Source organism: Grus americana, chromosome 1 (genome assembly GCF_028858705.1).
Source record: "Grus americana isolate bGruAme1 chromosome 1, bGruAme1.mat, whole genome shotgun sequence".
Lineage (NCBI taxonomy): Eukaryota > Metazoa > Chordata > Aves > Gruiformes > Gruidae > Grus > Grus americana.
In genome coordinates, this window is record NC_072852.1 from 208879140 (window position 1) to 208896365 (window position 17226).

At 44.5% G+C, this 17226-nt stretch overlaps 1 protein-coding gene across 1 annotated transcript in view; it reads right to left on the bottom strand.

Annotated features, from left to right (window-relative positions):
• The window catches only part of FAT3 (FAT atypical cadherin 3), a 425084-nt gene that overhangs the window by 225380 nt on the left and 182478 nt on the right, over positions 1-17226 (bottom strand). The window contains exon 3 of the mRNA XM_054846690.1: positions 7495-7809. Within this exon, the coding sequence (XP_054702665.1) occupies positions 7495-7809 (315 nt within the window). The remainder of the gene's footprint in view (positions 1-7494; positions 7810-17226) is intronic.

Genomic DNA, 17226 nt, shown 5'->3' on the forward strand with positions numbered 1-17226 from the left:
AAAAGAAAAACAGTGAGGTTAGGTGACTCACTCAAAGTCAAAAGAACAGTTCGTGTCACTGCTGGGCTGCAGCTCAGGAGTTAAATGAACATTTCCTACGGGGAATAAACGTGTACTGGCAAGCAGATGGACTTGATGATTTACATAACTTCCTCCCTGTTTTTTTTTCCCCTCTTTTTTCTTAATTATTACTATTATAATTGTTATTATGACAAGTTCCTTGAGGCAGGAATTTTGTCTAACATGCTCTACAGTGCCTAGAAGCTTTTAGGTCTCACTGTCATTAGGCATGTAACTCCAACATCCATGGTCCTTTGATTTGCTAGCTGCTAACCCTGGACTCAAGCCACTGGAAACATGGTGTCTAGTAAAGAAGGAGCTATCCCAAAGCAGAAAGTAAAGCTTTTTAAATGCTCAGAAGCTCGATTTTTAACAGTGAGCATATTATAAAGAAGTCATTAAGAGCCACACTTTTAAATAATACTGAGAAGTGAAAGAAGAGAGAGTAGATCATTTAGCATGTGTTGATACAACATAAATTACAGAAAGCGGAAGCCAGTTAATGTGCTAAGGGAATTACATTGTAAAAATCTGGTTTAGTTTTGGATAGTTACACATCAGTGATGGATATATTGGGCTGGACTCTGCCACTGTTGGTGAACTTGGCATTTGTACAGTGTTAGAGATCACAGAAGGAAGGGAGACCAATTCCTCAAGTTCACCTTTGATTGAAGAGACCTACAATCAATGGTTTCATCCTCTACAAGGTCTTCTATGGTCTTGGACAGGTCAGCTGAACTGCAGGGACAGGATGAATGGCAGTGAGCATGACATGATCTGCATAGCCGGTTTACATCGCACACAGAGCTGCCAAACAGGACTCCATGGCCAACGCATGTGCGGGAGATGCCACCAGGTGCCCTTCAGAAGGAGCCTCCAGTCGGAGGGAGGTGAACTGCAACGCCCTCAAAATTCAGCACATGCATTTCCCAATTTGATCACAACAGCACTCTGGAGGGAGAGGGCAGGTTAGACTATGCAATCCAAACAAAAAAGCTAAAGTCTTTCATTTACAAAATGTCGAAGATCTTATTTCAGTGGAAGTTTATTAAGAGTTTAGCAGCATGCACAGCATCAACTGCAGTGTCAGGCAGCTCCCCCAGTAATGCAGCCAACCCTCCATGACGGGGTAGGAGCTGGGAGAATCAGTGGTCAATGAACACAGAAAGTTGCCCATTCTTGAAGAACAGACTTTTTTTTTTAAAAAAAAAAAAAGCATAAAATGCTCCTTACAAGAACAGAGTGACAAATGGACCAAGGTATTACTAAGTTTAGCTTGATGTTATTGATCCAAAGTCCCTTAGAAATATTGTCAAAAAGTAATTTTGTTTGATCTTCTCAAATGGTCCGGCATTTACCTTTAATTATTACACAGTGGAAGGTTTTACATGGCCCTTGCTTTACAGAATCAATGTATGTTAGTCTTTCTCCTCATCCAATGCAACTTGGGTTTAAACCTGAAAGATGTGCAAGGCTGTAGTAGGAAACCAGTTGCCTCCACTTCCATTCATTGTCCGTATGGCCTTTTGCATCACCTACAGTACAGAAGGAATGTTAATAACGGGATTATTAAGGTCACTGAAGTATGCCTCCCAGAGCAGGCTGCGTCCCCTTGAGATGATATCGGTATCTACCACAAAATCTCAGCAGAATTGAAAAATTCTGGAGTATTTAACAGTCTTTGTTCCTCTGCTGGAAAAAAACCCACATGACAAACATGAGCCCTGGAGAACAAGAATTTATTGTGGAGTCCCAAGAGTGCTCTCCGGAATTATAAACCACTATTCCTTCTCTCTCCTCTCCGGCATAGCTTTATTTCTGGGCTGAGAAGAGGCACTACAGTACTGAGAAGATGGCAGCTATACTGCTGGCAACCTTCAGGACACAGCGCAGCAGCAGAGCGCTGGATGTGGCTCAGTCTGTGAGAGCAAAGAACGTGTGTGGGGATTTCTTGGGACAAACCACACAAAAGCATCCATAAAAATCAGGATGCATGGCAGGAGGGTGAAGCACTGCTTTAGTACGGCAGGGCAAACGTGGCTTTCAGCCCCAGCAGGATCCTGTGCCGGCTGGCTTAGTGAGTGCAAAAGAAAGCAAAGCCCAGCCTACCGAGAAGAGTAGTATTCGTATCAATTAAATTCTGACATTCACTAACCCCATATTAGCTTATATAAATATTAATACTACTTCAGCATGAAAATATCCAGCCTCTTTCCAAATCTAGGTGCAGATGTGACAGTTCAGAGACAACTTCCAGAAGCAGAATCACTGCTCTGGAAAGATGTACTGACCTACATATACTATTTCTGAACTGACCCGTGCATCCTGCCTTAAATACTGCAGCAAATGCTATTGTGGGAGTGCCAGGGGTCTGCCTCTGTTTAAACAGTGCCAGCAAGAGACTACGCAAGGTGTAACCAAATTTATCAGACACACCAGCATAATTTTAGAGTAAATTAATTAACATCGGTGTGCAAGAGAGTGAAATTTGGTCTGTTGGCATTTTAGTTAAAATATCTCTTAATCTAATCTACATAAGACTGGAGAGAAGCTTATTGGGTTTGTCCAATATATGTGCAACACTAAACAAAATAATGTAACGGTTTGAATTAAAATTCATTGTTTTCTTCAGAGCACAGAAAAGTAATAAATCAACGCAGTAAATTACCCCTGTGCTGTGCTGTGAAATTAACAGCCATATACATGAAATAAAAATAAGAATTTACAGCCCTAATCAATCAATGTTTTCTTATTAACTCCATCATCTGTTTTATTTACCTTCTTCCACATGCCTCTCACCCCAAAATAACTTACTCAGCTCAGGGCGGCTGTGGCAATCCCATGGGCTCGGCTGGGAGCTGGCCAGCCCACGCACTCCACCAGCAGCTCTGCCTTCCTCCTCCTCCTCCTTCTCGGCCCCACCTCATGCCACCCACCAAAGAGCAAAGCCCCATGCCCCCAAGCTCTTTATGGGTTTAGGCTGACCCGTGGCTGCTGGAGGTGCCGAGCACCGGGAATGCTTCCATCGCTGCTGGGTGCATGACATGGACGGGAAACCAACGCGTGGGGGATGCCCTTCCCTGTGCTCACGTAACCTGGAGAGTCACTTCAGCTATTTGAAAAACGTTACCTACGCCCTTCACAAAACTGTGCCTTGCAATACCTCTTGCCCACTATAAAGAAAAATCCTGATTTGCTTTCTTGGACCTGCTAATCTTAGGCAGCCGTCTCCACCAATTTGCAGAACAAGGCTGCCTTATTCTCAAGCATGGATGATTTATGGTTTCACACATGTGCTACTTTATTCACTTAGTGCTTATACCTATGAATATCAACTCATGAGATAAAAGTGCATGCTGAGGTGCAGGCTGACGTTCGGCTGTATGTTAGAAAACAAAGACCTTCACAGGAGGTTGCCCACGCTGCCTTTACAAGACCCACCCATGCACTCATGTTCCCATCCTCCTGCCCTGGAGCACCCATACAAACCCCAAGCCCGCAGGAGAGAGCCCCTGCCGCCCACCTGCACTCGCACTCCCGCAGCAGAGCCAGCCCCGGAGAGAACGTGGGTTGCCCAGGGTGGCTTTCGTGCCAAAGTCTTGCTCTCAGCAGCTTTTTAGCAGCCTTTGGCTCCTGCAGGAGCAACTCTTCCTTTCTCCACAATCTATAGAGCAAATTGCAGATGATAATCCTGAAAGGTCTGAAGACTGCCTTTGAACAGATCCAAATGCATGTGACGTATTTGCAGTTCAACATTACCTAAAATAGCCGCCCAGAGCTGTGCCAGTCTATAAAAATGTAGGAAGTGACAGGTTGTCTACTAAAAGGTTTCTTGTACCTACAGCCATGGCACACAAGAGGGAATCGTTCCTTCCACTATCCAGATAATACATTAATCTTATGAAATTAAGATTGCAAAATTTGGCTGCAGTTAGTGTCCTGTATCAGAACTGGGAACAAAATGTGGACTCCCTACATCCCTGCTTGGTGCCTTGACCAGATGGCAACACACGCAGCGGTACATGTGCCTCCAGAAATCTGCATGACTTGCATGAGCTATAAAGAGGCTGAAAGGGAGCTCCAGAGGAAGGCAAACACAGTCATTGCTGACCTTCAGCGATCACTGAGGAGCACAACACTGTGCAAAGGCAGAGAGGGACATGCCATGAGCATGGTGCAGCAACACTTGGGGCATTCCTCTTTGTGATGGCAAGGACCATCCAAAAAGAAGACAAGATTACCCACCTTGCCCAGGCTGCAGATAAAGTCTTTTCCAACCAAAACAATTCTATGATTCTATGATTCCATGATCGTGTTTTCTGGAATCAAGGAAGAAATGTCTGCAACACCACCCACACGCCCACCAGACACATGCCGTAAGCTATAGAATCATAGAATTGTTTACGTTGGGAAAGACCTTTAAGATCATCAAGTCCAACCATTAACCTAGCACTGCCAAGTCCACCACTAAACCATGCCCCTAAGCGCCACATCTACGCATCTTTTATGACGTGCCCTGTGCACTCTCTACACTTTGTAACAAACCCAACTTTGTTGGTACAAAGCACTAAGTCCTAAGAATGAGGGCGCAGGAGGCCAAGGCTAGTCATGCCTTATTCTCCAGCAACAGTGGGAGATTTCTTATTGCAATATAGACAGGTGATCTAAGGAAGTGATCTGTGAACCATGATCCATGCTTCTTCACAGTGGAGGAAGCCAAACTTTTCTTTCCTACCTGTTTTCCTGAGCCTCTGAATAATCTGGGATTAGGGGATACTCATTCCTGTCTGTAAATCCAGTGAGCACATTAGCAAAGCCCAATCAGTCGAGCATTGGAGAAACTTCTTAGTATCCCAAGAGCATTCATACGCTCCAGCCAACTCCCTGTCTCTAGTCATGGCCAACTTCTGCCACTTCATACGAAAGGATGTAAAAAACGTGGGATGCTGCCTTCGTGTTGCCTCTCAGCACCTGATTAGTCACAGGAGCGAGATGTCAGTTTGTTGGCACTGCTTAAACTTCCAAAGTGACACAGAAAATAAAAGATCCCCTTTCTGACACACGACTGCTCTCCCCCGACAGCAGAAGCACGCTTGCTCAACCCACGTATGCGGCAATCGCTGCATATTTGGGTTCGTGTTAAATCGCATTTAGAGCTGCTGTGCAAAGCACAACGTGAGTTACTGCTGCGCTGAGTCCCAGCGAGCACACGGGGCTGGCATACTACGACCCTCTTCTGTGCGCGCAGAAGCCATCCGTATAAAACAACTGGAGTGTAAATTGCTGTCTTAGACAAACGAGTGCACTGCAGGGAGATGGCTGAAAGGAGCCTGGCCAGAGACCCCCGGGGCACTCTCTAGGAAAATCCATTATGCTTTTATTCCTCAGACATCAGCATCCCATCAGGAGAAAGGCTCCCAAAGTTGAGGCGGGGCAGGAAGATCTCACCGCACATCGATACCTCCCAAGTGAGCACGAAATCCTTGTGTTCAAAATGATAAACCTCCCTTTTGGGACAAGGCACCTCCATGCACACACACTCCGTCAGCCCCAGCATTTTCAAAGGCAAAAACTAACTAAAAGAGGCCGCCTCGCCCAGCTCTCACTGCTCTGCGTTTGGCACCGAGGTGGATAGGAGGGGAAGGTTCATCCCCTCCATGACAAATCACAGCCAGCCACCAGCCAGGATGCTCACCCAGTGCAATGGGGGCCCCTCAGGAGTTGCCCAAGTAGCAACATTACTCATCTTGAAGCCTTTAAGTTCTCAGACAGCAATTTCCACAGCACAAAATGAAGATGAACCACCTTCAGTGTTAACTGTGAGAATGAAGATCTCCTTGTTAGGGAAAAGTCTCCCTGCCTGCTGCTCCGACCGGACGAAAAGCCACCACCCCACAGCGTGTGCTACCCAGCCAGGGTGCTGCGGGGCTGCAGCGTGCCCGGCTCCGGTGCTCGTCATGGGCTCACCCCGGGCACCGTGCGGATCAGCGGAGCTGTGCCGAGCAGGTTGCTCTGCGGGAGGCACTGACGGGAGGGAAGCACAAGCATTAAACACTGCGGAGTCCTAACTCTGCCACTTTGCCAAGATGGGATTTATGGGGTGGGGAGGGGGAGAAGGGATGCAGATGGAAGAGCCATCTTCAGCCATTCCAAGTGTAAAAATAAGTGAGATATGTGCCTTAGGGCTCGGCAGATTGAACACAGCGATTATACATGCTCCATGGTTCTTCACCTGGGCTTCTGCCTGAAAAGATCCTGACCCTTTCTTATGCCACACATTGCAATAGGATTGCCCAGCCAAATGTTGAAAACCTATTTAGTGAACATCATTTTTCTACAACAACTTAAAAATCTTCCCTCTAAGGTCTATCCCTTCTGGTCTTCTAGCTGTTTAGAAATTTGCAGCAGACATAAATAAACTTTAAAAAAAACAAAAAAAATCAAAACCCCAGAACAAAACCAGGAGCATTACAACCAGCATGAGAACTGTGTGAATCCTCTGAACTGCTTTGATAAAGAACAACCTATGGCTGTGAAAGACTCCCCCAACTCTCCAGCTCCAGCCCATGCTGGAGGGTGCCCGCCAGCCAGATGAGCGAGGAATGGCCGGGTACATGGCAGAGTGAGGACCACCTGCAACCAAGACCACGTAGGCACCTAGCAGAGCATCCATGACCCCAGGCTACATCTCCTGGAGCGACTTTTTCATCAACCAGGGACTTGGGAGGCCTGGTTCACCAAAGGCACCGAGGGCACAGAGATGTGCAGGGCAGCTCTGCAGCGGGCGCAATGCTCCACCGCCAGCCAACAACAGCACTTTCACTGAAAACAGCCACCACAGCTGCAACGCTGCACCCACAGGCTACATCCCCAGCTGTTACAAATCAATGCAAACACTTAGATTTTAATTTCTTATTTGAAGGCCAGCGGGACTTTTAGGTCATCTAAACTGTCTTTTTATGTAAAACAAGCTGTAGAATTACATCCAGCTACTGTAATGTGAAGCCTAATTACAGGTGCTGGACAACCATTGTGCCACATTTCAACAGCGCTACACCAGCTTACAAAGGTCAAAACTTCGCTCTGTAAACTGCAACGGCTTGAATGTGCTTCCTAGCATTGCTCTGCAGACTCAGTGTAGCAAAGTCTCATCCCTACAGACACAGGGAAGAGGCAACAGCCAGAAGCTATTTGGTGACCTACAGAAGAACGATCGCCGCAGCAGCACATCTCCAGCACATCATCTGCCAGTGCGCTCGTGTACAGACGCAACAGATGATGCTTTAGACACATACAAGATGTTTTATACACATAACTAACCAGAAAATAGAGATTTGGAAAGCAATGCAATGCCAGTGGATCCTGAAGAGGAGCAAGCTGATACATACTTAACTTGTATTCTCCCACCACCCCAAGGCAGCAGAATTTCGTTACCTGTTTTGGGATTGATTACAAAGAAGTTCTGGGGATTTCCACTTGTAATCCGGTAAGTCAGTTTTTCATTAGTGCTGGAGTCAGGGTCCTGGGCTTGGATCTGAATGACAGATACATCCTTTGGGGAGTTTTCCATGACGGCTGGGTAATAGATCGGTTCAGAGGTGAGAGGGGCATTGTCATTCACATCCTCCACTTCAATGTAGACTTCGATGGTAGTGTAGAGTGGGACAACACCATGATCAGTCGCATACACTGTCAACCAGTAGGATTTGGTCGTCTCTCGGTCAAGAATATCCGCTGTGTAGATAACTCCTGCAGAAAAACAGCAAGCAGAGGATCTCAGGAACAGGATCAATGAAACGTCACATCTATTTTGATTTGGCTGTACTACAGAAATGTGTGTGTATATATATAAAAAAAAACAAATGCTCAAATTTTAGAAAAATTAAAGTTGTGCATAAAATGAAAACAGAAACTTGAACTCGGGCATTGCTTCCTGAACCCTGCTCAACATCTCAATGCTTTGTCCCAAGAAATTCGTGGGGGAGGTAAAAAGATGGCTCTTCATAAGTGTCCTAATGTCATAGCCAATTCTTTGCTGGGACTGCAGCTGGCAGAGTAACAGAGGAAACACCATCATTTTCTGCTGGTGATGCAAACTTGTATAAACCTTGGTAGAGCAGGATATCACCATTGACAATGAATTGCACAAGAGAAAGTGGCTTCTCTTTTCAAGCTCCTGCCAGTGCCCTTGCTAAAGGAGAAAACCGAGGTGGCACTTTAAAATAAATCCATTCAAGTTCAGAAAATAGATGGTAAATTTAATAACAACAGGATCACTCATTGCACAATGCCAAAATCCTGGATTCCTGGAACAATCAAAAGCTCACGTAGTAGAAGCTCTTAGACAACCAGCATATCCTCTTTCACAACGGAGGAAGGAAGGAAGGGTTTGGCCACTTTACCTACTGGTAAAACATCAGCTGGTTTCCTACTTGGTCCTAAGAAACCACAAGAGAAACTGTGTTTGTGTATAACAGAGCTGTGGAGAGGCACAGCACCCACACCACTCCATCCAACCACGACCCCCATGCCCGCATGGTTCCTGCTATGCAGGACTTCCTCCCACCTCATTTCTGCCTAAAGTGATTTAGAAATCCGTTCTCCTCCTGACGTGAACGCCAAAACCGCAACAACTTTTGTAAAAACAGATATAGGGCCCTTAAACCTGAAACACTTCCTAGCACTGTAAGACCTGCTCGTATTGGCGTAGTCCAAACCTTCACTGACTTGAGCACTGACCACGAATGCACACAGGACCAAATAAACCAGTGCCACACGCAACCACACCAGCATCAAAATAAGCAAATGCACTTTCCCACCACTTCTACAACACATATACCAAGAACATTTTCCTCTTCTAATACAGCACTGTTAAATCTTGGGCAACGCATTAATACAGTGGATCCTAAGCTTGAGAAATACTAAAAAGGAGAGTTTGCAGACCATCAAGTCATGTCATTAGTAGATGGAAACTGGAGGAGAAGTTGCAGGGCAAGATAGGAACACAAGAAACCTGAATTTAGTCTCAGATGTGCTTCTTAGAGCCACATTATCAGTTACTCATTGAGGAAAGGGGGGCTATAAGCTCAGCACTAATAAGGGATGTGCGTGGCTTTTTGGCTTTGGGGGTTTTTTAAGTATCAGACTGCACTGAAAGTTTCTATGACAGCCTGAAGTTTTAGAAAAGCTTTAAAGACACTGGAATAGGCAGAGAGGTGTTTTGGGCAGACTTTGGGCACTGCTAAAGAAGGTGCAGGCTCTGTGCTCAGCCACTCTGCAGTGCACGGGCTGCCAAGAAGGGATCTTCCTCTCCAGTCCTACTGGGAATCCTTCTTACTGGGGTACGTAAAGTCCAGATGTACTTCATATGCATTATTCCTCAGCCTCAGTCTTACAAGTTATGCATCAAATCTGGCTTTTTAGATTATACCAGCAATTTAATCCCTTTATGACACTGGATTCAGACAAGACCTTTGGTCTAAAAGTTAACTGGCAAGTCTATTCCACTTCTTGAAGAGCAGCCATGAAAATGTCCTGAGACATCAGCAGAAGGGATAGGTTTCATGGCCTGATAGAGCTTCTGATATCTAACAATATGAACAGCCCTGGTGCAAACTTCCCCAGACATTTCACAGCAGAACACGTTCTATGCTGAAGTTTACTGACAAACTTAATAAATTGCTTTTCCGAGGGGTAGCAGCAAGAGGTGAATGATGTAACTTCTATCCTAAGGGACTACCACCCCTGGCGTAAGCCCATCGAGCGAGAAGGGATGCTGCCTGTCCCCGGGCAGTCGGGCTGTGGTTCCCAACATCCCCGACCCAGCTCTGCTCTGGGCAGGAAGCAGCACAGAACCCAGAACCCACCACACAGTTGGAGAGATGCCTGATGTACTTGCACTTGTCTTATAGGACACTTTTTAAAAAAAAGTTCTAAATTTTTTTTTCAAGTTTGCAATTTTTTATTATATTTTTAATGCTAGTTTGAACTGACAAGTATTTTCCTTTCATTTGATCAACAAAGGGACTTTTACAAGGGCATGTAGTGATAGGACGAGGCATAATGGCTTTAAACTGAAAGAGGGGAAATTTAGATCAGTTATAAGGAAAAAATTCTTCTCTATGAGGGTGGTGAGGCACTGGAACAGGCTGCCCAGAGAAGCTGTGGATGCCCCATCCCTGGAAGTGTTCAAGGCCAGGTTGGATGGGGCTTTGGGTAACCTGGTCTAGTGGAGGGTGTCCCTGCCCATGGCAGGGGGGTTGGAACTAGAAGATCTAAATTTAAGGTCCATTCCAACTCAAACTATTCCATGATTCTATGATTCTATATAGAGAGGAAGGGGGAAAGAGTAGGACCAATTCCAGCCATGTACCAATTCCAAGTCTTTTTCTAGTAACATCAGATCCATGTCCTTCTTGCTCAGATATATTATTCACCCAACAAAAGTGAACATCGCAGCACTGGAAGACGAAGGCAGAGTGTATTCTAAATATTCTTGTCGGCAGCAGCCTGTGCTATGTAATGACCTTCTGTACAAACATGGGTGAAATATGTAGTGAACTGTGATGAAAATGCCTAGAAGTCCAGAAGAGAAATTACTTCGCGAGGATGAGAAGAGCTCATAATAAATGACACCCCGTGGAAATAAATAAATAAAATAAAATCCACATGGGCAAGGATGAGGCAAAAAAGATGAACATTAGTATTCCTAGACATGTTGATTTATTCAGAAGACACGAAGAATTATTTTAGATCTTTAAACAAAATTTGAAATAAGTAGGGTTTTCCCCCAGTGAGAGCACAGATTTTAGCAGATTAACCTCTGTTTATGAAGCTGAATTTCACCGATATTGAGCTGATAATAAATCTATCTTCTGAGTCATTCCTTCATTTTATGACTCCTGGCAACAGTTACTTTCCATTTCTGTGTTGCAGAAGGAAAGGATCATTGAACAAGTGTTAGCAACTGCCAACGGGTCTGCTACACTGGTTCTTCTTTATACTTTTGATTTATTAAAAGGTCTGAGATATGAATGAATTCCTTTTCCTCAATATGTCTTATCATTTCACCTGTCACCACCACACAGCAGCTTGATAAATAATAAGATCTTTGTTCTCTTTCTGGTTATCCACATGGAAACCCTCCTGTCGCCCCAGGAACACATTCTACCACATTGTTGAACGTCCTGCACAAAGTGCCTCCTTGCTGTCTACTCAAATATGGGTCTAAGGTTAGTACCCACAAGAATACACACGCTGCCTGAATATTGAACCAATCTCTCCACATAGGTATGGGTGACACCTTCCAGACAGATGTCAAACTTCTTCTTCATATGGGGTGTAAGACTAACGATGGCACTTGATTAGCAGCACTGCTTCTTCATCACTACGGCATGAATGCAACAAGGCTGATAGAGCTGGCATCAGGAGCCACGGAATATTCCCTGGGACAGTCCATAGGTAGGTTCTCACTCATTTTAGCTGAGTCAAAGTATGGGAAAGACTGAGAATATCCCTGGATAAAACCAAAACAAATTCAGAAAAACCCTCACTTACTTCAAAGCTTATAGATATTAACAGATACTAAAGAAAGACAGAACTCTGTTTTCAGGGGCAGGAGGGCAGAGGGGGAGAGAAGCCCTTGGGAGCAGCTCTAAGGCTTTTCTTGGACAGCTTTTGTGGTGCGCTCTTCCCAGCTGCCTGCTAATTAGCAGAGAAACACGAACAAGGTAACAACACCTGAGCTAAACAAATCAAGAAGAAACACCAGCAGAGATCCTGAGAATTTCAAAGTGATTAAACCCCGAAAATTTCCAAGATTTTGCAGATTCATTTCTTAACAGGACAGAAAAAACAGATGTTCCCGTCCACTGGGATGCTTTGCCACGGAGGCATTACTGCATTTCTACATGAGGCGGCTGAAATCCAACGGAGCAGTCTGTAAGCCAGCTCTTCATGTTGCCCTCGGCCAGATTTTGCAGTCTCCCTGAAGGACGGAAGCCAGCACTTCCTCCGGCCCGGGGCAGCCTCCGAAATAAAGCCAGCCATCAATCCAAAACGCAGTGCCACCGATACGCTTGCCACTGCATTCCTCCAGGTACATCTACCCTATGCGATTCGCCAAGCACCACGTGCATTACGAACACTGTAAGTGAAAAAATAACAACAGAGTGCATTAATCTCTGATTAAAATCCTGAGCACATTTATATGTAAATTAAGTGCAGCCCTTAGGCTCGGCAATGCGCCAGCAATGCAAAGGTTATGTGCTTGTTTCTCTTAAAGGCTTGTTTTCCCTCTTTTCCTGGGAAAATAACGGGATAATGTTTTCTGTATGGCTCCTGCAAGTGGCGCACAGTGAGATGCTGCATTATGATGGGCAAAGGCAAAAAAAAAAAAAAAAAGGAGAAGCTAGTGGCTATTAAAGTGGACAAAGAATTGGCAAACTGGATTTCCCTCCTTCCTCTTCCACTGATTTGCTGCACATCTGTCAGCAGACCACTTCAAATGACGTGGTCCACTCAAAAATTATCTGAAAGTTACGTATTTACTATAGCCACAAGAAACCCAAGAGGCTCTTAAAACAAAAAGGGGTTAGAGAAAAGCATTATTTCTTTCCTCGCCTCTTTTTTGCCCCCTGTTTGTTTACCTTACACGTTTGACAGTACTTTGTGTATAGGTCGTGTGATGAATGGACCTGCCACAGCGCTGCAAGAAAGTGTTTACTGGAGCTGTCGGCCCGGGTGTTTACATAGGTGCCCATTGCCATGGATATCTGCTTCACACATACGTTCCTCCTAAAAGTCAGATCATCCTTCATGAATACTCTCAATAGCACAAACATTGAAAGGAGTTCAACTCTGGTTAGTTTTTTTCAAGGCAAGATTAAAAGACAACTTGGTGGTCCATAAGAAGCCGGGCAAGGAAAAGACAGACGAGAGTAACGAGGCTCTTTCATCTAGCTGAGAAAAGCAAATTGAGGTCTGATGGCTGGGAGTGGATGGCAGAAAATGGAGAGTGCAAATACTCAATGCGGAGGATATCTGGCAGGAGCAACCGCTTGCCAGGGACAGGCCAGAATCTCCCATCATTTGGCATCTTGGTACTGGGACGAGACAATACAAGCTATTCTCCTACCCAAATTATTGGTCTAGATGCAAAAAATAATGTAGCATGTGATTTTGCTGAGTGACTCAGTAGCCTGTGTTATAAAAGTTGCCAGTGTAAGTAGTCATACTCTCACAGTTTCACCAGATGATGAACAAGACGCGGGGAGGTTCCTGCACAGACAGAAAGAGGACTGACTTGGAAGTATCTGCTACTCTTCCAAAAACTTCTATCACACAGAAGTACAACAGAAAATCCCTTAATTATCACTTTTTCAAAATACTGTAGTGGTTTTCCTACGCGGCATCCTGCTTAGCACCATCAGCTCAGTTGTTCAATTGAGAAGAGCCTCAATGACAAGATGTTGTTTGTTCTTTTCAGGAATAGGAGCTAATTGCACAAATCTACATCTCAGACTGGGCAATCAGGAAAGGCCAGATAAAGTGAACAGCCTGCTTATTCCCAGAGCCTGACTCAGGAGTGGGCACACAGGAGGGCAGGAGTGGGAGGCAGCAAAGGCAGAGCCTGTCCTCAACCCAAGCTGCAGCGCGGGATGGAGGTGACGCTATGGCAGCACACCCCCAGATGTTCCCAGCTGCCAGAGCGCAGCATGTCCTTTCCCACCCAAAGCCAGCTCCTCGCTAGTGCAAATGCAAGGTTTAGTGCTTAAAGTAGCTATAAAAACACATAATCTTTGAGATGACTGAAGGATTAAGGGTGATGGATTCACCTTCCTGACCCCAGCCCCCAGGGCATGTGCAAACTCACCCTCAATACGTGCAAGGGCCACTTCAGCTTCTGCCACGCAAAGTGCTACAGAAACGCATTTCCAGAGCCCAGAGTCCGCCTCTCCCTCCTCCAGCTTCAAAACAAAGGGACTCAGTGCAAACCAGCTACAAAGTAGAAGCTGGTTTGTCCCCAAATTAAAACGACAGGAATGAGGCACTCGGGAATGCCTACCGACAGCAAAGTACTCAGGGCTCTGTTTCATCCCTCAAAGGAAGAAAAGAAAAAAAAAAAAATCACTGATTCCAAAATGCTACTAATTATTCATGACCCTCATCAAAGACTCGACAAGTCTCGTGGCAGTAAACACAACACCTTGCTTGTCACCGAGCCGTCAGCCAAAGGTCCTCGCTTGCATCGACTTGCTGGGAAAAAAATAATAAACGCAGCTTCAGAAGAAAACAGTCGAATAATGAATTTTTTTTCAAATTTTGTCTGTCTAAAATATGGAATGGGAAGAAAGAGCTTACACACCTCATCCAGCTGCACCAGACGAAGGCTTCACATCCACCTACCCGCGCTCCTGCCCCCGAGCTCCGGCTGGATCCTGCCCCCACACATCGTGCATCGATGCACAGGGGGGCCTTGGAAAGATTTGTGAGTGTAAACGCAAATGTCAGAGCTAATCCGGATTCCTTGCACTGAGCAAAGACGTGGTTTTTGAAGGACATTTAGCAGAGAGCTATCGTAGGCAGGAAAAGTTTAAAAATACTGCAAGCCCATTATTCATCAAACCAACGAACATAAAATCAACCAAAATGGCATGATTTGTAGACAGGAATTTCACACCCAATTAAGGAAGAAAATTTATGATTTCAAGAAAGCTAACATTACGCCTAAGCCATATATTTTTTTATTTAGGTCCTTCACACAGAATGGCTCTGTGTGTATAAAAGTAGAGTGCATACCTCTTTTAGGAGATATTTATTTCGTTATTTCCATTAAAAGTAAACTGTAAATGTAACCCACAGGACTAAACCGTTTTAGCGTAACGAAGACGTGAACTCAAGCACCGATGCCAGACCGATTCAGCACGCTGGGGCCACCGAAGCCAGTGGGAATCAGAATAAACCATACATTATATTCACCCCTTTTTTAAGTCTTCTCAAGCCCTGAATCACCAGTGCCAGTTCTGAATGCGGACGGCGGTATCACATCAACCACAAACTCAACCGGAGCATGAAGGAGACCTATCGCTCATCCCCCCCACTGCTCGCAGCCGGCAGCTTTGAAAATCAGGCTCCTTACTTTGGTGATTAAATGCTATTTCAGTGGCTTCATTTAAGCCCCCCCATTGTGCAAAGTGTGGCCTTCCATTTTTATTTTATTGCACAAATTTTGTAGGCTTTAATGCATATTAAAACGCAAACCCAGCTCCTACTGAAGTGAATGAAAATATCCTCATTGACTTAAATGGAGATTAGATCATGCCCAGGAACGAGTCCAAAAGCAATATTAACTTTGTGAGGCTATACATACCTAGAACTTCCTAATATTCTTTTGTCTGGTTCAAATATAAAACATATATAATAAACCACGCTTGTCAAACAACGCAAGACAGGTAACATTCCTGTCTAGGGCTTAACTTCTAATTTTCTCTTTTTTACTGATGTTTTCAATGTATAAATTTACTGGTACCTCAGAATGCAGTTTCTGCAGTGAATATTATGTCTGTGTTCCCAGAACAGTAAAAGAGAATTAGAAAGCCAATCCTCTCAGCAATGCTATTTCCACTGACACTGGATTAGCCTGCAAATACACCTTTTACCGTGTTATTACACACAATATCATGAATATCACAACCAGCCAGGATCGTGACAAGGACATTCAATGTGTTAATAAATGTAATGCATCTGCACCTAATAGATAGGTAGGTAGATAATGTACAGGTTTACAACTCTTACTGGACACAATGTGCCACCACGTGTTTCAGGGACAATTTCAAGTGTGGGCTCTTTCCAAAGGAGGGACCACCGCTGCTGTCGTGAGCACAGCGTTGGGTGCACAGAGGGGCTGTAAACTGCCTCTGCTCATGGAAGAAACCACCACCACTGCAATGGTTTAGACCAAGCACAACCACGTGGTCTGAAATACAGATCAGGTATGTATGGAAGCCTCCTCTGATCTTTGAGGTCTTGGACCAGCACACAGCCCAGCCGAAGGGACGGGATACTCGTATGACTTGGATGCACAGTGCAATTGCAGACCAGGTCTGGCAGGGGTCACTAAATCAGGTACAGCCCCATCAGCAAGGCTTGCACGGGCATGACCTTGACACCAGGCTGGAGATGGTGTCCTGCCTGAGCATGGACCCTGGCCCGCCCTGCCTCAGGCTGCAAAACATAAATGTAACTTCATTTACTACAGGTAAATTGGTTCAACTAATTAAAGGCAATAATCAAGGTTAGATCTGGCTAGTGCCCCCTCAAATCAAAATAATAGGAATAAATATACATGTATGTTTACATTTTTGTTGATATTCATACATATGAATAGATTAGTGTTTATGAATATATGTTTATATAGAATATATCTCTATATATGTGAATACCAACAAATACGGAGTGTATGTGTATATATATTGATATGTATATGAATGATGTGATTCAAAGGGTAAATGTTGCATACCAAATTAGCAGTGTCACCCACCAGAGGGACTGGGTTTTCTCAGGGGTCTGATCGCAGCTCCCCAGGTCTCCCAAAGCAGACACCAAGGCTGCGGGACTGCTGCCACCAGGGCAGACCTCCTACTAAAGCAGCATCTTCTTGGCACTGCAATAGGGGCACACCTCAGATTAGGTGCTTGACCTTTCGGGTCACTTATGTTTTGGGTTTTGAGGCAAGATTCTTCCTTCTTTACCTTCAAATGACTTTTAGATTCAATGCTGCTGATTTCCTTTGCTTGCTTTATTTGAGGGGGTGGGGGAAGGCTTACAACTTCACATCAAAATGAGCTATTGCTTAAATACGACATTTTCAAGGTCACTTACACATCAATATCAGAGCAATTTTCCAAACATATCATCAAGACACTGAACCAGAGACTTAGTCAAATAAATTCTCTATTTTCTTCCATTTATGAATTAAATGAAATAAAATGTGCCAACATTTTCATCTGACTGGGCTTTATTATGGTTTCTGCATCTTCCATCACATCTCTCTACTTATTTAAAGAAATATACGTATTCATCTTGCTTTAACATTTTTTGCTTGGTCAAAAAAAAAAAAAATTACATGGATATACAAAAGAATACACAAAGGACAACTCTGGAAGA